The sequence below is a fragment of the Aptenodytes patagonicus genome, chromosome Z (assembly GCF_965638725.1).
Source record: "Aptenodytes patagonicus chromosome Z, bAptPat1.pri.cur, whole genome shotgun sequence".
Lineage (NCBI taxonomy): Eukaryota > Metazoa > Chordata > Aves > Sphenisciformes > Spheniscidae > Aptenodytes > Aptenodytes patagonicus.
In genome coordinates this window covers 31,465,830-31,488,976 of record NC_134982.1, presented here as the reverse complement: position 1 = coordinate 31,488,976, position 23,147 = coordinate 31,465,830, and the positions used below count along the sequence as shown (strand labels likewise).

General features: G+C 36.5%; 1 protein-coding gene across 5 annotated transcripts in view; it reads left to right on the top strand.

Annotated features, from left to right (window-relative positions):
- The window catches only part of RFX3 (regulatory factor X3), a 129,793-nt gene that overhangs the window by 82,138 nt on the left and 24,508 nt on the right, over window positions 1-23,147 (top strand). For all 5 annotated transcript variants that reach the window (XM_076362733.1, XM_076362732.1, XM_076362729.1 and 2 more), the window contains 2 exons: window positions 3,240-3,498; window positions 18,359-18,433. In XM_076362733.1, the coding sequence (XP_076218848.1) occupies window positions 3,240-3,498; window positions 18,359-18,433 (334 nt within the window). The remainder of the gene's footprint in view (window positions 1-3,239; window positions 3,499-18,358; window positions 18,434-23,147) is intronic.

Here is a 23,147-nt window from a genome sequence, read left to right as displayed (position 1 = left end):
CTATGGAGAAGTAGAAGATCACTTCCTTATTTCAGGTTATCCCTTGTGTGTGTCTGAAGCTTATAACATTGTATTTTCCTCTTTGCTACAGTTTTATGTTGAGGGATCATGTTACCCTATGCAATGACCTTAAAACCTTTGAGTCACTGCTTTCCAAAACATCATCTCATCCAGCTGCACTTTTGATTTGGAGATGAATTAGTTTGTATTTTGGTTAAGTTAAAAGGCTCTTTGCTAAGTTCCAATTATTATTGCATGTAATAATAATGGTTTTATCTCACTTTTAATTACCCCGTTGATCTCTATTGCTAAAGGTTTGCTTAATCATCTCCAATAATCAGGTGTTCTAGAAGAACCCGCTAGTTGTTGGAACAAAGGGAGGAGTGTGTTTATCTTGGAGTGTGACCCATTGGTGTACCTCAATGATTCCTCTTGATCCATTGATACGGAGTACTCTTACAAGCAGATGTAGGTGTTCTGGTACAATCAGTCCTTATTTAGAGACTATACATGATATACAGATCTAAACAAGGTAAAAGCAAACAAGCATTTCCTTTTCTCTCCCTATTCCACACCGAGTCTGTGACTTAATTTTCTTGTGAAATTTTGAGCATTCTCTAGGGTTTGCATTGCTTCAAAGAACTGCCTCTTCAATTCCACTTCTGCAAGTGAGATTTGTTCTCCTTGCATCTTTTGGACAGACTTTTTCCTCTAGGCATGTCTATTTTTACTGTCAATGGCCTTGTCCTTTCGTTCCTTTCCTTACTGATACCTGACACTGATACCAAGTTCTTTTCTCTTTTGAGAGAAATTAGAGTGTTTAGTCCTTTGATGATCATTTGCATGAACTGTTTCCCCTGAGCTTCCATCACTGCATTTTCCTGAATTGTCCTCTGCTGCATAGCACTGTTCACATTCTGTAATCACGATCTATGTGATTCTGAGACAGATGCAACAGCAGCTCTGCTAGCAGTTATCTTGCTTATCACAAGATAATATCACAATGGTATCACAAGGTATCACAATAATACCTAGGCTTGATAAAACAGATTAATTGGGACCTGCACAGTACCTAAACACATACATAGATTATTACAATGCAAAGATCAACTGATTTTAACTCCCCAAAAGAAATGTTAATAGATTCACTGTCTGCTTGAACATTAGTCCCTAAAAGAACTATTTTACTTTGTTTTCAGTAGACTGCAAGGCATTTCTTTTAGATTAACTTCAAGTTTCTTGCAGGTGATCTTAAGGCTTTTGAAATACTCAAAATAAAAAGGAAAATGTTTAGTAGCTTAAGGAGGGTTGAGAGCAAATAATGTAGGATGAGGCTTATGAAACATTTAGGATTTTAAAACTGAAGTTTTGGAGTTTCTGAAAGTCTCTGAAGAAGAAGGGAGAAACTGTTGTGGCCATAGTTAATACAACAAAAATTCTGACTTTGGTTGTTGATAAGGTGCCATTTGTTCTTCAGTTATTTAAGAGTAATGATTTTCTGAAGCTATCATTAAGATAGCTTAAGATATCCAAGAAGGAATCATTATCTCTGAGTCCATTGTTTACTAATTAATTAATCTTGTGTAAGTTTTCATAATTAAAAAACCATAACAACAAACAGTAAATTGCCATGACCTTTTCTATATATTGATAAGAAACTAATCCCTGTCTAGATAAAGGGAAAAAAAAGCCTGACTTCAAGTTCCTGGGTAGGTGTATTAATCACAAGCTTACTGCATAAAACGTGGATGCTGCTTCTTCCTCTTGTTGTGTTTTTGGACAAAAGTGTCTGAATTTTTTTGTTGAACTGGTTTAGTTGCATGGTGTTGCATGATTTTGTGTTTTGTTTGATTATACTAAATGAATTGGAGACTTACGCAAGATTGAGCACCTCTCTCTTTTCTCTGAATCATAATACAATTTTGATAATACAATTATTATATTATTATACAATTATTATATTATTAATATATATTAATATATTAATATTAATCATAATATTATTATTATACAATAATAATACAATTTTAAAATTTATTTACTTGGACTAGGTGCATCTCAGTGTACGCAACTCCACATTAATGGAGAACTTTGAATTTCAAAATGGTGTTGCCTGTTGATTACAAGCAATATTACAGCTTTTTTTATGCTTAAATAAGAAAATCAATGGTTGGGTAAACTGACTGGTTTTTACCTTTCGACTTTTCTATTATCATCTTGCCAAGATACAAAGCTTAGCAGTCACAAAACAGGATAAAATTTCCAAATAGACTTTTCCAAATGAGGAATCTGGCCTTTGAAATAATGAATGCTATTTACTTCACAATTTTGAAATACATTGATTTGAAGATCAAATTTAGTACATAGGAACAAATATACATTCAAAAACTATAAATAGATTATAACCTATGAAGAGTAATGATGCAAGATAAGTGATTAAGAACGTTAAACATGATAGAAGGTTTCAGTAGCTGAATAGTTTGTTAGGGTAAACTGGTTAATGAGACATGAATGTTTCATAGTTGAAAGTGATTTAAAAAATGTTACTGTTGCATACCTTTAACTTCTTGACCTTTTTACAAGTCATAGTTCTGTTTTGGTTTTATTTCTTAAATGCAGTGTTTTATCATAAGATGAATTCATGTCCAATTTTGAATTCACCCTGTAATAATAACTGCATTTCTGAAAATACCAGTGAACGCAGAATTTCAAGCTTCAGCCAAGAGCTTCAATGAATTTAAAAACAATAGATGACATAGGATTCTTGAACACTGGACTCTCTTGGCTGACATTTGTATGAATTGTTTGCAATTTTGCAACATGCACAGTATGCAAAATATATAACATCTGACTAAAATTCAAAATTTTATTGTCGGATTAAAAAAAGTTAAAACAGATGGAGCTTTATAAATTGCTTTGCAATATATTAATAATTGGATGAGTTCTTTCTGCCCGTCTCCTCAATTTTTGTCATACTTCCCAGCTCCCCTCCTCTTCAGGTAAGACTGACAAATTTTTCTGTAAGGTTTGGTCGGTACTTGGTTTAACATTGTCACTGAATTAGTTATTTAGTGCTTTGACTTGATTAAATGTTATTCTCTGAGGAGGCAGGGATTGTTTGCCAATCTTATTTAATTTGGTTATAGCTATTGTACATACATTTCTAGAATTACAACATTTCCCTCAGCTAAATGAACAATACAAGTAACTTCTTTTCCTTTTGTTTTCTTTTCTTGAAGCCGATCAACAACATACCCTTACACAGAAACCCAGATGTACAGCCAAAACACTGGGGGAAATTATTTTGATACTCAAGGAAGTTCTGCACAGGTGACAACAGTGGTCTCGTCTCATAGCATGGTGGGCACCGGAGGGATTCAGATGGGTGTCACAGGAGGACAACTCATTAGCAGCTCAGGAGGGACCTATCTGATTGGCAATTCAATGGAAAATTCTGGTCATTCAGTGACTCATACAACGCGGGCCTCCCCAGCGACAGTAAGTATTTCAGACTGATGCAAAATCTTTGAGACTAGTTTCTTAGTCACTCAGATATTCTTGGAGACTGACATGGTTTTTGTGACAGAATGTATAGCAATATTATGTTGTCAGAATAAATACTACATAGTATTATCTGTAAAATAAGTAATAAATATATATATAAGAAAGACACAGGAGCAAGAATACTGTGAAAACTTAAACATGAAGGCAGACCCTTCCCTTGACAGCTTGCGAATATTTACATTTCATAGGTTAAATTTCTGCATTCAAGTAATATCATTGAATGCTTTGGGAATGCTCACGTAATAGTTTGTCTGAGCTGAATATTTGTCAGGTTGGGAACTAAAACAGCCTCCTTTAACATTTTGTATTTTTTCTGAAAACATAAGAAAAACACAGTGTTGTTGAGTATAACTATGTTAGATGTAAATGTTCAATAATGTAAGTTACAGATAGGTATCTGTAACTTCCCTGCATTTGTTCAGTTTGTTTGCTCGGTATTCGTGTAGGTTTGGTAGCTTATTTCAAAATATTTCCAATTGTTCAGAATAGTGAGATACTACCTTTTAACACTTTGTTCCTACTTATCTATGATATGTCTCCAAAGTCTGTTCCAGATTAAAAACTCATTGTGGAAGTGTCTTACAATGCTATGGGAAGATGCATTCTGTTACAGCTGTGATATATAATATTGTGGACACTTAAACATAAACACAGAACTTTCCCGTAAGAGCTTACTCAATTAGCCCTTATTTCAATCAGGAAAATGGGTTTATACCTAGTCTAGCTTTGCTGCATAACCCTAATGAATACTTTTACCTAACTGTTCTGGGTATTCTGGTCTGGATGTAGAGATTTGGAAGTAATGGGGAAGAGAATTGTGAAACATAGAGTAGGAGGAGTTGAAAAACATAGTAAAGGAGGTAAAGCATCATTAATAATACAGATTCATCAGTACTCAAAGGGGCAACAAAATTAGAGAATTTATTTTTAGGAACCAATGTAATGAGTAAAAATCTAATACTCTTCTATTTGGAATTATGATGAATGTTTATGATAGCATTGGATAACTTAGATGATCTGATAAAATCTCATTATTTTGATTCTTAAGGTGGTTGGTATGGATAAATTCAAAATTGTTGTACAATGTAAAAAAATATTATTTCATCCAAAACCTGTGTAGTATTATTTTCTGAGAATAAAAATTGTAAAGAGTCATAATTCTTGGATAGTATAAATATCCGTAACATAGTGGGAGCTTTCAGCTAGCAACAGAGAATTTTATATTTGAGTTACAAAATAAAAAAGAGTGTGTATTAACATTTGCCTATATTTTACATGACTTTAATAGAAAAACAGAGTTTCTGAAAAAAGCAGCATTCCTCTTTCAGATTTGTTTAATTAAAATCAAGACTTTAACTTGGCTGTTTTCTTTTTTCCTTTAAAGTACTCTCTCATTTTACTTATTTGAAGGATATTTAATGGGAGTTTTTCACCTGACTTTGATTGCTAAGCACAGGCAAAACAAATAGTTTTCTATAAGCATAAGTAAGGAATAGGTCTTCTAGATGGAATGAAATTTGAGAAGTGATGTTTCTTTAAGTACTTCAATGGCAATGATATTCCTACATTTTCTTAGTTGTTTTAAATTGTTCTACAGTTGAATACAAATACTGCCTCCTTTAGAGATCATGCTAGTTTTCTCCTTAATCAAATAAGAACAAATGCATTTTTGTGTTTTGCACTTCATGCTGTAAGTTCTGTTTTATTCACTAATAACAGAATTCAGTCAGTGGAAATGCTTAACTGAATGTGAAATCAAGTGAGGCTTAAATGCATCTGGTAAACACAAATGAAGAGTAGTAGACTTACTTTGAAGTTGGATATCCTAAAATTATTTGAATGATATCAAAACTCCATGCTATATTTTGCAAATTAAAAGCTGTTTTGAATTTTTGCTAAAATTAGAAGTAAAATTTGCCAAAATGTAACAAAATCTAAGGTTCATACCTTCACCAACAATTTTCTCTTGCTTCATGTGTCAACAAAACAGCCTGTTTTAGTTGCTCCAAGTAACTTCTATACTGCTGTATCAACTTGCCTTTAAGAATAGAAAAAAATACTGCTAATTAAATTACAATTATTGAATTGCATTTTTAACACTAAAATAGTTTCCTCTGGTTTTTAAGGTACTATTTATTTTGTATAGTAAAATTCTGTAAGTATGAGACATTAGATTATATTAGAAGTACATTTCTTGCTAAGGAAGTGGGACACATCATGATTTTAGATTTTGTAATTTTAGGCTTTTGGTGTGTATGGTTCAGCTGAAATATTCAAGAGTCAATTGAAACACAAAAGGTTCAGCTTAAACTGTAATTTTAAAACACTGTCCTGGTTTCAGCGGGGATAGAGTTAATTTCCTTCCTAGTAGCTGGTACAGTGCTGTGTTTTGGATTTAGCATGAGAACAATGTTGATAACACACTGATGTTTTAGTTGTTGCTAAGTCGTGCTTACACTAGTCAAGGACTTTTCAGCTTCCCATGCTCTACCGACTGAGAAGGCTGGAGGTGCCCAAGGAGCTGGGAGGGGGCACAGCCAGGACAGCTGACCCAAGCTGGCCAAAGGGACATTCCATACCATGTGACCTCATGCTCAGTATATATACTGGGGGAAAGCTGGCCGGGGGGGGCCGCTGCTCGGGAACTGGCTGGGCATCGGTGGGCAGGTGGTGAGCAATTGCATTGTGCATCACTTGCTTTGTATATTATTATTACTATTATTATTATTACTATTATTATTATTAAACTGTTTTTATCTCAACCCACAAGTTTTCTCACTTCTACTCTTCCAATTCTCTCCCCCATCCCACCGGGGTGGGAGGGAATGAGCGAGCGGCTGTGTGGTGCTCAGTTGCCAACTGAGGTTAAACCACGACAAGCACCAAGTCTGTTTTAATTTTACTACAGGGCATAATTAAACTATGCAAAATAGAGCAATGTAATATTTTATTTGGATTGCACCTTAGATGGGTAGAGCTTGTTTCACTTGTGATCCTAATTTGATCTTTACCATCATAACTTTTTTCATTGTTGTATAGAGAAGTTATTGGAGTCATCAAAATAACATGTATCCAGGCTGGTTTGCTAGTATAATACTCAGAAAATATTTCCAAATTTTGAATTAGTTTGGAGAATTTTCGTATGGAGACAAAGAATATAGAAATCACATATTCGCCATCACAGAAACATGGTGGGGTGACTCTCACGATTGGAGTGCTGCAATGGATGGCTATAGACTCTTCAGAAGGGACAGGCGAGGAAGGAGAGGCGGTGGGGTGGCCCTGTATGTTAGGGAGTGTTTCGATTGTATAGAGCTCAACGATTGTGATGATGGTACAGTTGAGTGTTTATGGGTAAGTATGAGGGGGAAGGCCACTGAGGCAGATATCCTGCTGGGAGTCTGTTATAGACCACCCAACCAGGATGAAGGGGTGGATGAAGCGTTCTATAAGCAGCTGGCACAAGTGTCTCAGTCGCTACCCCTTGTTCTCGTGGGGGACTTCAACTTCCCGGATGTCTGCTGGAAATACAACACAGCAGAGAGGAAGCAGTCTAGGAGGTTCCTGGAGTGTGTGGAAGACAACTTCCTGACACAGCTGGTAAGTGAGCCTACCAGGGGAGGTGCCTCGCTCGACCTGCTGTTTACAAACAGAGAAGGACTGGTGGGAGATGTGGTGGTCGGAGGCCGTCTTGGGCTTAGCGACCATGAAATGACAGAATTCTCCATTCTTGGTGAAGTAAGGAGGGGGGCCAGCAAAACCACAACCATGGACTTCCGGAGGGCGGACTTTGGCCTGTTCAGGACGTTGGTTGAGAGAGTCCCTTGGGAGACAGTTCTGAAGGGCAAAGGGGTCCAGGAAGACTGGACGATCTTCAAGAAGGAAGTCTTAAAGGCGCAGGAGCAGGCTGTCCCCATGTGCCGTAAGAAGAACGGGTGGGGAAGACGACCGGCCTGGCTGAACAGGAAGCTCTTGCTGGGACTCAGGAAAAAAAGGAGAGTTTACTGCTTATGGAAGAAGGGGCAGGCGACTCAAGAAGAGTACAGGGATCTCATTAGGTCGTGCAGAGAGGAAATGAGAAAGGCAAAAGCCCAGCTAGAACGCAATCTGGCCACTGTCGTTAGGGACAACAAAAAATGTTTTTTACAAATATATTAATGACAAGAAGAGAGCCAAGGAGAATCTCCATCCCTTATTGGATGCGGGGGGGAACATTGTCACCAAGGGTGAGGAAAAGGCTGAGGTACTCAATGCCTTCTTTGCCTCAGTCTTTAACAGGCAGAGCAGTTATCCTCAGGGTACTCGGCCCCCTGAGCTGGAAGACAGGGACGACAAGCAGGATGAACCCCCCGTAATCCAAGAGGAAGCAGTCAATGACCCGCTATGCCACCTGGATGCTCACAAGTCTATGGGGCTGGATGGGATCCACCTGAGAGTGCTGAGGGAGCTGGTGGAGGAGCTCGCCAAGCCACTGTCCATCATTTATCAGCAGTCCTGGTTAACGGGGGAGGTCCTGGATGACTGGAGGCTTGCCAATGTGACGCCCATCTACAAGAAGGGCCGGAAGGAGGATCCGGGGAACTACAGGCCTGTCAGCCTGACCTCGGTGCCGGGGAAGATTATGGAGCGGTTCATCTTGAGGGTGCTCACAAGGCATGTGTGGAACAACCAGGGGATCAGGCCCAGCCAGCACGGGTTCATGAGAGGCAGGTCCTGCTTGACCAACCTGATCTCCTTCTATGGTCAGGTGACCCGCCTAGTGGATGAGGGAAAGGCTGTGGATGTGGTCTACCTGGACTTCAGTAAGGCCTTTGCCACTGTCTCCCACAGCATTCTGCTAGAGAAGCTGGCGGCTCATGGCTTAGACAGGTGTACTCTGCGCTGGGTCAAAAACTGGCTGTACAGCCGGGCCCAGAGAGTTGTGGTGAATGGAGTTCAATCCAGTTGGCGGCCGGTCACGAGCGGTGTTCCCCAGGGCTCAGTTTTGGGGCCGGTCTTGTTCAAGATCTTTATCAATGATCTGGATGAGGGGATTGAGTGCACCCTCAGTAAGTTTGCAGGCGACACCAAATTGGGAGGGAGTGTTGATCTGCTCGAGGGTAGGAAGGCTCTGCAGAGGGACCTGGACAGGCTGGATCGATGGGCCCAGGCCAACTGTATGTGATTCAACAAGGCCAAGTGCCGGGTCCTGCACTTTGGCCACAACAACCCCATGCAGCGCTACAGGCTTGGGGAAGAGTGGCTGGAAAGCTGCCTGGCGGAAAAGGACCTGGGGGTGCTGGTTGTCAGCCGGATGAACGTGAGCCGGCAGTGTGCCCAGGCGGCCAAGAAGGCCAATGGCATCCTGGCCTGTATCAGAAATCGTGTGGCCAGCAGGAGTAGGGAAGTGATCGTACCCCTGTACTCGGCCCTGGTGAGGCCGCACCTCGAATACTGTGTTCAGTTTTGGGCCCCTCACTACAAGAAGGACGTTGAGGTGCTGGAGCGTGTCCAGAGAAGGGCAACGAGGCTGGTGAGGGGTCTGGAGCACAAGTCTTCTGAGGAGCGGCTGAGGGCACTGGGGTTGTTTAGCCTGGAGAAAAGGAGGCTGAGGGGAGACCTCATCGCTCTCTACAACTACCTGAAAGGAGGTTGTAGCGAGGTGGGTGTCGGTCTCTTCTCCCAAGTAACTAGCGATAGGACGAGAGGAAATGGCCTCAAGTTGCGCCAGGGGAGGTTTAGATTGGACGTGAGGAAAAATTTCTTCACCAAAAGAGTGGTTAAACATTGGAAGAGGCTGCCCAGGGAAGTGGTTGAGTCCCCATCCCTGGAGGTATTTAAAAGACGTGTAGATGAGGCACTTAGGGACATGGTTTAGTGGGCATGGTGGTGTTGGGTCAACGGTTGGACTTGATGATCTTAGAGGTCTTCTCCAACCTCAATGATTCTATGATTCTGTGATTCTATGAAATGAGTAAAAATTTACTTATTAACACGTGGTCATCACAAGCTCTCTTTACTTTTGCCATAGAGGTACTAGTTCTGTTTACTCTTTTCAACTGATAACTTAATTTGTTTTGTTGTTATTCACCTTCACTGATCAAATCTTTACCTTCTGTAACAAGCAAATTAATTGTAGTATTGATGTTATCTCTGATACATTTAGTTTAAGTTAAAAGAAGCAAATAAACAGAACAGTTTCAGGTTAAATGTCAAATGTAATGAACAAGTCCATTTTATTAACTGTGTCTCAGAGAAATGAAACTTAAAAATCTAACTTACTTGTCACCAGGTATGCTATTTGGTTTATACAGAATTCAATAAAAGAGAATCAGACTTTTTACTTTAAGTCTATCTTCACTTTATTTTCTTTATTGTTTAATGTAATTCTGAGTTCTGCTTCAGGTTTAATAAAGAGCTAATATTTTGTTTGTAACATTTCATTCATTTTAATTTCTGTCAAACGTTCATACAAGAAAGCTGTCCTGCTTAAGCTATAGCAGGTAATAGCGGTGTTTTTATAGCCAAAATATTAAGAACTGTGCACAATCAAAACCATTAAAACATATATACAGTAGTGGTTTATGTTAGTATTCATGAAGAACATTTGTTAGCATTTTCTTTACTCATTTAATTTCCATTGATTTCATTGCTTCTTCCCATTATATCCTTTGCTGGCCTATTAAAACTACTTCTCTACCTACTAAAAAGGATTTTTTCACTAAAGCAGAAAGGCATTCAGATTATAAGACCTTCTATATAAGATATTAGGTAGATAAACAGCTTTCCAAAATTACCATTTTCATGTGAATATATGTGGATTGGTGAAGAATAAATTGTGATTGCATTGAAAAGTGATTTACCCTAGCTGGATGTCTATTTGAAATGAATTTGCATGTTGAAACCTGTACGAAAGAGTAGTCTGTTTGGTTTATTGGCAGCTATCATTAAAGAAGGGGTGGCTATATTTAAGAGACTAACTAGAAAATTGGACTGCCATGTTAATAATGAAATCTAAATCACCTTCCAATTTTTTTTCCATATGTAAATGTCTAAGGACTGTTCTTGTGATAAAACAGGATGATCTAATCAACATATTTCATAATATCAGAAGGTTAAAAAATTCATATAGTTTCTAGTAATAAATGTGGTTTTATGCTTGTCAGCCAGTGAGAGGCTCTCATCTATTAGTCTTGTTTTCTAACAAGCTTTATGACTGATGTGCTATTACAGTTGTCATTCATCAGTCATCACCAGCTATAGGAGATGTCCACTCATGCTGTTGGCAGAAACTTATCCTATTTCAGTGCAAATCTAAATGTGCATGAAAATAGAAGCAAAATTGATATGGATATGAAGTATCACCACAAATTATTATTTCTGGTAGTAAGCACAGTGTGCAAAATTTGCTCTTAACTTTAAAGGAAGGATTGTACCTACCCAAAATGTGTTGTAATTAATGGAGGGAGAAGAACAACAAGAAGTAAGAAGACCCAGTGTAAATATGATTATATAATATATAATATAATATAATATAATTTTAGTCAAAGTATTGTAATTATTTTAAGAACAAAAAGTAACAAATGTTTAAATGGTCCATTAAAGATGGAGGAGTTATCATTTGGAAAATAGTTTGAGATGAGATTTTATTTATTAATCTCTTTCTTGGTAGAGGAACTCCTCCATTCCCCAACTTTTCTGGTATATATTTTTATATATATATATATATATAATTTTTAGTTAGCTGGATCCATCTTCACATAAAACAAACCATTTCTGATCAAATCAAAGATGCACAGATTTTTGCGGTACAAAGGATTATTAGATCATTTGGTCTGATCTCTTATACTGGCAAGACATTTACTTATGACTTCTTCAGCTGAGCACAGTGACATCTTTTGTGAATAAAGGCATCCATTTCCAGATACAAGAAGGCAGATTTTCTTCTGCTTTTAAAAGAGTCATAAGAATGGTTAATCGCTACTACTGCCAAAAAACTATTTATGTGGTATGAATTAACTGGAGGGCTGGGACGTTTAGAGGATTTGTGGATCTTGTGCCTTTATAAACCTCTGTCTCCAAGACTTTTCCTCCTGCTTTGGTTTCTCCTTCAGAGCTGTGGAGCATCATGGCTTCTCCCTCTCTCTTCCAGAGGTTTCAGTCTAGCAACGTGGCCAAAATAACTTAAGTCTGTCTTTGCCCCTTTGAGTGCCTTGCTGCTCCACTGTAATGTCTTGAGTTGAGGCTGTGCCCTTTTCAGAAGACAGGGAATGTGGGATAAAGGGAGAATGACCCTACTAAGGTCAGCCACACCTACCCTGTCTGCATTCTGGCTTCACCTTCCTATGCTCCTTGTTTCTCTTCTGATACAGTGTAGCTTCAGCTTTCGATCGTTGGCTTTTGGTGTGTTTTCTGCATAAGAGCACTGTAGCACCTCATAGGTTGTTTCCAGTTTTGGCAATTGAATATTTATTCTGGTATTTGTGTATCAAAAATCAAGATGTAGTGTTGTTGGAAACTCAGTTTATTCCAATGTAGCATTCCAGTTACTGATTAAAAAATAGAATGGGATTTTTATCATATTAAAAATAGGTATCTTTGAATCCGTGAGAAGAATTTCTGTTAATTCCTTTTATTTGAAAATGCATAAGCTGGATGCAAGATGACTTGCCACTGATGGTCTCATAACAGTCTGATTATCAATGGCATGGAGGCATCACCTTTCTAAAGGACTGGATTTTTTGGTTTCCGATTAAATACACATTTGTTCTAAAATGGCCACTCTACCTCTCTCTAAGGCTGCCTTGCCATTAATGTTTTCAAATTTGGTTTTAATAATAATCTGAACTAAACTTTCCTTTTAGCTTCTCAATTCTGATTTTCTGGTGTGTGTAATTCTGATGTGTTTCCACGTGTTTTTCAGTCTTAGGTGGAATGTATATGTTCTAGAAGTCCTTATAATCAGCTTGACAAGGGATTTTTTTGTGTGTTTTCCTTTAAGTTTTTGTACTAAATATGGGGAAAATGACCACAAAGAAAAAAAGTTTAGAATCTGTTTGAAGATGTATATAATAGAGATGAGGTATACAAATAACTGGATGATCCAGGGAATAGATGGTGAATTGGTCATATGTTTGAGAACTTTCAGCAAGGAAGCTAAACATGGGCAGCAATGTTTCATTTGAAAATCTGAGAAGGAGAAAGTAATCTGACCTAAGCTCCAAATGTTTTTTATTTTTCCAGCCTATGGCTGTTAGGTGTGCTTTTTCCCCCTATGTTGACTCCATACATTCTGTTGTAATCACTAGAGAACTTCTTATATTCATTAGTCAGTATGCATGCCTTATGTACATGCACACTACTGGAGGTGTGCGTTTGCAGCAGGTATTTTGACCAGTATCTGTTATGTATATTAAGCTTGGATGTTATATTTACAAATTAATCGATTTTAGGAAAAAAAAGCCTTTTTCTAAGTTTTTAAGGTTTATCAGCATTCTTTTAAGGTCAGCATACATAAAATACCACGCTTATTTTACATCTTTTTGTGGTGTTCTCTTTCTGCATATTTACATTTCTTTCATTCCAAGAGACCTAAAAAAGTATCTTTCTTTCTCTGTTCATACTACTGTTTCATTCTCTTGAGCAAAATTTCATAGAACCTATTTACAGGTGCTGCTGTAAATAGCTTTGTCTATTGTGAGGAAAGCAAATAATTTTTAAATTTAATTCCTCCAGCTGTGAGGCTAGACCTGAGTTCTCTTAGTGTGGTCAATACTATTTCATTTTCAAGCTTCTATTTCCTGGGCAAGCTTCTCTGCCTAACACAACCCTCTGGCAGAAGTTTCAGAAAACAGTACGACATCCGCGAATACTCTGTCCTGAACCAGAATTGAAAGCCACCGTAAATGATGCATGTTTGTGGCATCCTAAAACAGTGAAAGCATCACATTTTCAAAAGCCTTGAGTCCATTTGTCCTGTAGCTTCAGGTTAGTTCATGATGTGTATACACCTTATTTAGGTAAGCACAGTTGTCACAAGTACCGAGGACTTCGCTAGCTGTGACAAATTAATCTTTCTTGTACACATACGATGAATTAGTAATTCCTTCATAACAGAGCATGTGATGAAAGCCCCTTTAGAATTTCACTTCCTTTAAAGCCTAAAAGGGCAAACCTTTGGAAGTGGATAAAAGGCATTGTGAATGGGAGGTGCCTGTGAAGATAGAGACAGGAGCTATCTTTTTTAAACATGATGCAACAATGTATTGAATTTTAAGATACCACCTAAAGTTGCCTGCTTTGCTGCTGGTGGAGGGTGGTTTGCAGATGCAAACAGATAAAGAAAATAAATGGTATGATATCCAGATTAATCACAAAACCTCAGGGCTTAAACTTCTGTGGATTGTTTTCTTTATGTCCTGACCTCCTCAGAACAACTTACTATAAATACTTTGTGTTAATTAGTTGAATTGTTAATTAGTTGAATCATGAAAAAGTACTATTTCTTTCTTCTTTCTAAGAGAAAGGCAGTTTTTTTCAAAGTGGGTTTGGGATAGGTATTTGCTGTGTCTATGCTATACACATCTGAGACTATTACGCGTAATTTGTTTATCTAGTAACATGTTAATGAACACTAAGACATAAACTAGCAAGAACAGTTAATAACTTCCAAATCAGTAGATCACGTAAAGACTGAACATTGTAGGATTCTGGATGCATATACTGGGATCAAACTTGAATTTTTTAACCCCGGGGAAATACCCTTAATCATTAACAACTGTGTCCGAGTATAAGGCAGTATTTTAGTTGGCAAACAAAGTAAATTGAAGAAGTCTACAATCATGGTTTTCGTAGCTATCATGCTCTAAATTAGTGTCCGCCCATGTTTATGGTACTATACAAAATGATTATAATTCCTACCAGTAGTGTAACATTTAACATGGTTTAGTTGGAGTTGCAGTGGGAGTGATAGGGTGCATTTCAGTTATCAGTCAGAACTTTTTAATAAATAATGTTTTCAGTCTTGTTAAGAGAGGAATAGGAGAAATGTATGACTGATCACATATTCAAATAAATGAATGTGTAATTCTTGTTGTCGTTTAGCATTTCAGATATATATGTAGTTAGTTGTGCCTGGAATCTCTCACTGCTTATTGCTAAAAATGCAAGGGTATCAGTCTTCCTTTTGTATTTATGCAGAATATAATTTTAACTGTTAACATTATGTTCGTATTCTTTCCACAAAATATCATAATAAAAACCACTGCATTACCTATGTAATTAATCTGTGTATGTGCTTAAATGCTGTTTTGAATAGAGATGAAATTATATTCAGTTTTACTAGAATCTAAATAAAAGTCCCTGGCCAGAACTTAAAACTTTTAAAAACTTGAAGGAACAGATCCTTCACGTAAACAACTTTTTTTTTTCAGGTAGCTGTTACTCCCTATACACATGGTACTCTGTGTCACATAGATCATCTTGAAAACCCAAAAGCTTGGAATAAGAGAATAGAATAAAATAGAGTATTTCAGTTGGAAGGGACCTACAACGATCATCTGGCCCAACTGCCTGACCGCTTCAGGGCTGACCAAAAGTTTAAGCACGTTATTAAGGGCATTGTCCAAATGCCTCTTAAACACTGACAGGCTTGGGGCATCGACCACCTCTCTCTAGGAAGCCTGTTCCAGGGTTTGACCACCCTCTCAGTAAAGAAATGTTTCCTAATGTCCTGTCTGAACCTCCCTTGATGCAGCTTTGAACCATTCCCACGCGTCATATCACTGGATACCAGGGAGAAGAGCTCAGTACCTCTCTCTCCAGTTTCCCTCCTCAGGAAGCTGTAGAAAGCAATGAGGTTGCCCCTCAGCCTCCTTTTCTCCAAACCAGACAAGCTCAAAGTCCTCAGGCGCTCCTCATAGGACATGCCTTCCAGCCCTTTCACCAGCTTTGTTGCCCTCCTCTGGACGCATTCAAGGACCTTCACGTCCGTCTTAAATTGTGGGGCCCAGAACTGCACATAGTACTCAAGGTGAGGCTGCACCAACGCTGAATACAGCGGGATAATCACCTCTCTTGACCAGCTGGTTATACTGTGTTTGACGCACCCCAGGATGCGGTTTGCCCTCTTGGCTGCTGGGGCACACTGCTGACTCATACTGAGCCTGCTGTCGACCAGCACCCCCAGATCCCTTTCTGCAGGGCTGCTCTCCAGCCACTCCTCTCCCAGTTTAGACTTGTGCCCAGCGTTACTCTGTCCCAGGTGCAGAATCTGGCATTTCAACTTGTCACTTTCAGGTAACTGATGATTGCCCAATGCTCCAGACTATCCAGCTCTCTCTGCAAGGCCTCTTGTCCCTCAAGAGAGTCAACAGCACCTCCCAGTTTGGTATCATCACCAAACTTGCTAATGGTGCATTCAACTCCTGCATCCAAATCATTGATAAAAATATTCAACAGAACTGACCCTAAAATTGAGCCCTGAGGAACACCAATACAAGAAAACAAGAAGTAGTTGGAAATTTTCAGAAGGGGCAAGATGAATGATTTAGTGTCTAGAAAATCTGTCTTCAAATCAAACATATTTTATGCTCAAAAATAGTTAAGTGATTGTGTAGCCTACACAGGAAGGTTTCTGTCATTAAAGAGATATGTGTCTGTCAGATAAATCTGAAAGTTCATTTTATCAAAATTTAGACTAGAAATAATGAACAAAATAATTAGCGAGAACAATTTCTCTTGAGAAGCTTGTCCTAGTGGAATATGGTGAAGACTCATTTTGAATATAGATCACATATCTTTCTGAGCTTGATGAAGTAATTAACATGTTTTAGTGGTGACCAGCACTGCTTGGCTTATGCTGTGCAGTAAAAGTGAACACAGATTCATTGTCTTCAATGGCCATACTGGTGAAATCTACTTCTAAAAGAAACTCCAGCAACAATAATCCCCCAAATGACAAAAAAGAAACAGTTTCTTTATTTGGTTCATTGCATAGCACCAAAAGGCATTGAAGCAACATGGCAGTGAGGAATGAGTGTCATCTGTAATGCCACCTTTCTTTTTAAGTGCAATTACTACTACTTTTTAACAAATTGGTTCTCTGAACAAACAAGGCCACAAGTTGCAGCAACAAAATGAGAGTAGTGCAGTAGTGGGAATGAGCAGCAGGAGGTGTAACTTCAGTGCTATAGTACTGCTGTGGACTAAGCATTGTGGAACAAGTAACCTAAGATTCAGAATTAGCCTTTAAATGTGTATATGGTCTTCATTGTTTGATTGTAGCATTTTGTTAAGAATGGAAATTCTGTGGCTATGGTATATAGTAAGTTGGCCTTACTATGATGATATTTTAAGCTTGTAGTTTTTATCATGCGGCATGCTTTTAAAATTTGATCTTTCCTGTGTGATTGAATACTTTGACATGATAATATTTTCCACTGAAGCAAGAAGAAATCAGAATATTAAAAAAAACCCCACCACATTATTGCCATGTAAGAGTATGTTTTCTTACATAGTAATTGCGTATTTTTAATAATGTACTTTTTATAAAAAAAGTCTTGCATAGCTAATATTAAACAGTTGTAAGAGAGAAATAAGAAGTTGATTCCTCACAGTTATTACAACAAAATGCTTGTCAATTGCCCTGTAAAAAAGGGAGAAGTTAATTTTATATGTAAATTCAAATATCAACTGTAGTATTTTTCAGTTTCTGCTATACAGAGAGTGAATTCAGCCAATATTGATGAATTATGCCACTAAAATTATGGATACTACTGTGATATTTGAAGTAAGATAGGGAGGGCTCATTAAAAAATGTCTACATGGAGAATGATAAGTGTTTTTAAAAGTATAAGTGGTGGTTTCCATTGGTTTCATTTTGGCCATTTAATGTAGCTAATTAATTGCATGCCTTTTCTTACCGTGCATCCCGTTGTCTCTATCATTTTCATTGTTATTTTTGCTCTTCTAGTTCCCCAGTTAAATTAGTTAGGTTCTAATATTTTTTTTTTTAATGCTGTCATTATCGAACTGATCAAAATATACATTGATATTAAAAAAGAAAAGAATGGGAATGGATGTGAGAGTATTCGTACATTTGCACTGGAAGAAATACTACTTTCTATTTTAGTAGTGCTGTGTTTTCTTTTCCTTTTCAAAGGCAAAACTATTGTGAACAAATCTGCTTTTCCAAAGGCTGGATCCTGCAGTCTGTATAACTCATGACTTTCCATTTACTTTGACAGCTGGGGATATTCAGAGGGTGCTGGCAGCAGTAAGGGTGATGTCCTGTCCCAGTGAAGCTAATGGTGGAAAACCTATTGAATTGTTTGGGTTTGGGATTTGATTCTGTGATTCCAGAGAACTGAAGTTTTGTTTCTAATTCAATGCTTATTGCAAGCTGTGCATGTCTCTCTCTGATATAGTTGGAAGGAAAATATATGGAGGCCTCTGTTTAGGCTTTATTTATTTTTTTATTTTATTAATGATATTTTTGTTCAGTCAAGGTTATTTTTGTTTCAGTGCAGCTCACCAGTAAATCTACTCATTTAATTTCCTGAGCAGGTTGGAAGGTAAAATGGACTTTGAGGCTGTGATCCTGCAGTATATATGCAAGCAAAATGTTTTTCTGACCTCATTGGGGAGGTTTGTGTTCACTGGGACTCTGGAATGAGGCCTTTTAGTAGAACATATGCCCTAGCCAGGAATAAAGCAGGCATTTCTATTGATCTGTAAGCAATCTGTCAAAACTTCTCTGATCAGGCTTTTTTACTATCTTGTCTTGAGTCCTTTTTTTAATGACATCTATTATCAGATTGAAATGGCGATTGAGACACTGCAAAAGTCTGATGGTCTGTCCACTCACAGAAGCTCTCTTCTCAACAGCCATGTAAGTTGTCTCTTCTTCACATACACTCTCTCTTGCTTGTTCTGCATGCTTAGCCTGCCTCTAAATGTTTGTTTTATTTTATTACTACTTTTTGCTCTTAATCTTCTCATCTTAGTTGCTTGTAATCTACATCTCCCATGGCTTTATTTTGTCAGATGAAATGTCTTTATGGTATATTGCAGAGTGTTACCTGTTTCCTATGCTCTACACCTGTGTTAAAACAAGTTAACACATTTAACTGTTTTGCGGATTATAGTATAAACGTCAAGATAAAGTTCAAATAATTCTAAATTAGCTGGCTTTTGACATTTTAAATAAAGTTGTCTACAAAGCAAAGTCTGTGTCCCTATATTGATTTTGGGGTATGTGAAGAGGAAGAGAAGAAACAAACAGCATGCCTAAATAATATCCTTAGGTTATTTTTAGGTGTTTCTTCATTTATTCTGAATAGAGAGTTTATTATGAAATGGCTTACTTAAGAATCCTAAAGCTCCTTATGATGACCTGAAAAAAAGATGAAAGCATTATCTTAATTTGAAGTACACAAAAGTGTCTTGTTCAGCTGCCTTTTGCTTTGTTCTTACTCTGCAAATCCTACAGTTAAGAACTTCCCATATACAAAGCTAAAATATATTTGGGTAAAAACATGATCTCCAAATATAGTGATAAATCCATTATATGTAACTTCAAAATAAAGCAAAAAGGCGCAAAGTTAATTTTAAACTTACTATATAAATAATAATATTGCTTTGTAAGTTGCTAGTCTTTCTTGAAATGTTTTTTTTTTCTGTTGGTATTTGTGGTTTTGGATTTTGTATTTTTGCCATGTTAATTAGTTTGTATTTCTCTTGCCTCTTTTTTCCTTCTCAGCTTCAAATTCCTTTATTGTTTTACAGAAGAAATTTAAATTTGGTTTGTGGTCTTAATCTAAGAATATGGTGGTAGAGGCTGTCCCTCAGAAATCAAATTTAAAATGTATGTCTTAGCAGGTTTGGGTTTTGGATTTTTTCTGTATGGGTCTGGTTACGTCAAAGTCAAAACTAGAATTGTTTTGCAGAAATTTTAAGCAAACTTTTTTTTCTTTAGAAATTGACAAAATTGAAAGAGGAAAATCACATTACAAGAAGTTATACAAAAAGTTATACAAAAAGTTATACAACAGAAGGACTCTTAGATTGCACCTTGGATGTTTATAAAATAATTGTTTTGAAGATAAGACGGTATCAAAATTATTATTTAAAAACTAATAGATCATATTAGACAGGTAATATCAAAATTATTATTTAAATGTAATTTTAAAAGGGACCATAACTTTTTTTGGCAAAGTGTCAGAAATTTATGTTAAGACTTGGAACACTTGAACTGTTGATAATTTTGTGTTTAATCCTGTTATGAAGTCCAGAATCTTGGTATAAAACCAAGAAGAATTACAAGATAAGCTTCTGTGCCCCAGTAAACTATGTTCCACTCATTCCTGGTGCTATGCACTGTTCACAATGTGTTCCTAATAATGAGATTCACATCCAATAGTTAAGTCTTATCATGATATTTCTTTCTTGACTGTGAAGGCTTTTTCAGAATTATTCTGATGGGGATATATCTTTGACTCCGGGGGGAGGGGGGGGCGGGAGATCCCTGTACATATTTTTGTGGCGATCAGTCTTTCCTAGCCATGGTCATTTTGGAAGAAGTTAACAATCTAGATCAAACTTACTGGACGTTTTGCCTATTTTTAAACCAATGCTTATTGTCTTTAAACTCAAGTAAGGATGGTATGGAGGAAGTTTTAAGTATAGGTTTAGTCTTTGTCTCTTTAAACTGTTCCTGATTTTGACTTTCAGTGGTTTGGTTTGGCATTTATTAAAATAATTGGGTTTAATAGGTTTTAAAATAGAATTCTAAATTGTGTGTTTAACTAACTTTCACTTTGCAGATGATACATTAATTTGTGGGAAAACACTAGTTTTGGGATTGGGATTTTCGCCCGATGATACCTTCATGAGGTTTTCTAGGATATTTTTTTTTGCGTAAATTCATGTGTGCTTATTTTAAGGAGTTTGTAATTTCTCCTCTGTTTTCTTTTCTTTCCTGGTTTATTTCTGCATGATATTGAGTTACTTAATTAATTGATAGTTGAATGTTTTATAAAAATTGCAGCTTAATTGGAGTCACAGAGTCAATTTAACAGGTCTGACTCTGTAAATATTTCATACCTTTACCCATCTTACCCATACAGTATGGTCAGTACTACGAATTAAAAAGCCAGGATTCAAATCTGAACAGCTCAGTTTTAGAATTATATTTAATCTTGGTAGAAAAATGTTTTTTTTTAAAGTTGTTTACAATAGTTTTATAATGTTTGGAGATAATTTTCCTTTTAAAATCATATATTAACTGTACTTTTTCTTTCAGGCTATAATCTAGCAAGTAATGACTTCAAGCCTTTGCTACTAAGTAACTCCACCCAGGAGCAAAAATTCTTATATTGCACTTATCTTTTGATTTGGTTTTTTTGGTGTTGAATAATGCAATTATGGTTGAAACAATATCTGTTAGAAATTAATATCATTCATGAGGTGCACTTAAAGTGATTCATAATAGGTTAGAAGCCATCTGGAGGAAAATATCTTTAATGCTACATACAGAACTTAACTGGAAAATAATTATTTTTTTGTCTGTCAGTCTTTTGGTATTGACAAAGTTTTTCCTTTTGGAGAAAACAGAAATACTTCACATTCCATATCTGTTCTGATTAAATTATAGATTTAACAATATATGACAAATGCTATATAAATGTATATAATATAAATATAGATGTAATAATAGATTTAAATATAAATAAAATGCAACAGTTGAAAGTTGCCCAGACAGGTTTATATCAGGCCATTAGTGAAATAAGTTTAATACATACAGATAAGAGTGACTGTTTATGATTATACTTTTTCTTCAGTTTTACTTCAAAATGACAGATGCTCATTTTGGAAGTACTTGTGAATGTTAAGACTTTTAAAATAATGATACGATAACTGATATAAATATGATGAACTGTACTTTTTCATTTTGTCTATTTGAAATCTATCACCTGCAAACTGAGCTAAAAATGTTATGTCCTGGAAGCGTTTACATCTTACTTCTGTATATTTTTCTAGAGCTTATGTTTAAGAAACATGGAAAAGTTATGGGCATGTTTTCAATAACAAGCAAATACAGAAATGGTGTTTGAATGGTCTAGAGTAAATTTTATAGTAATGTTTTTGCATTTGTATTGGTGAATTTCTCGCTGTGACTAAAACATAGCTATAAATTCAACATATTTGTTATCATCTGTACTTTAGTACATAACACTTTTGTGATAAAGAAAAGGTCAGGACCGAAACATTTCATGGCTATTGCACGCTAAAATATTCATGTTCTTTTCATGATAAGTTACACTGAACATTGATGGAACAGAATTTCTGCACTGCTGTAACAGAAAATAATTCTGCAAAGAAATAAATAACACAGACTATGTATATCTTCCATTGTCACTTAATAATTTGTGTTTTGGTTATAGTAGTTACTGCTTTGCTGGACTAAATTGAAAATTATTACACATTTGTGTGAATATCTAGCTCATCAGAGTAAACGTTTGTAGGAAGTCTTGAAGACACAACGTCCTCAGTTTGCATTTTCACTGGATAATCAAATTAAATCCAGAGTTTTGGTAAGATCTCTGATTCTAGCAGACTTGAATATTCACACTGTACTATTTTGGTATAAATAGTTAGGAAAACAGAGAAATAAAATTCAAACAGAAAATGAAATTTGTGAATCATTCAAGCTTTATCTAAATGAAAATTTCAGGGAGCTGAAACCATGACAAGTACTGCAGAAAGATAAGGAAAATATTATCAAAAAACTAAAACAGTGGAATTTAAATGCGTCCTCAATGTATATTATTTTTGATCTATTTTGTCATTCTCCTACAATGTTAAATCTAGGAGTACTAAATTGTCCTTTTTACTTTTTTGTATATTAGTGGCAGCTAGATGTGTTTCATGAGTGTGCACTACTTGGAAAGTCCAATGATGTTACATAAAAAGTCTTTTCTTGCACATGTCTAAAATTACCTACCGCAATTACAAGAAAAGATTAATATTTTTGCAAGAATCTTATTCTGTTCCTCCTGGAAGTCAAAGGCTAACAGGCTACAACTGAAAGGGATTGTACCCCTAATGCTTTATAGATGTACCAGTTATTTTCAATGTTATCTAGGTTGCTCTTTGACTTATATACAATAGCTTTTTTTTTCTATGTATCTGAGAGTAAAGAATATCCTATTCAGTTAAGTGTCGTAATGTTTTTTAACATCAGGCAAAGAAAAACAGTATAATATTCCAGGTTTACAAATACATTAACTGACCATTGTTATTCCAAGGAGTTTGTTTTCTGCAATTTATGTGAATTACATTCATGATTACTTTATTTCTTTGCAGTACTAACAGTTTGTCTCCAAAGCATAGACACCTTTATCAAGTATTGGTGTGTGATACTGAATCAAAAATATTTTAAGAAGTGGACACTTGCCCGACGTCATAAGTGCAATGAGTTCTGCTATTTCCTAGTAATCCTGAAGATCCTAAAGCACTATGGTATAGCTAGCATTTAAGGAATCTCTGAAGAATGAAGTAACTGTTTAACAGACCTGAAGCGTGGTTTCAAAACTGTCATAAGT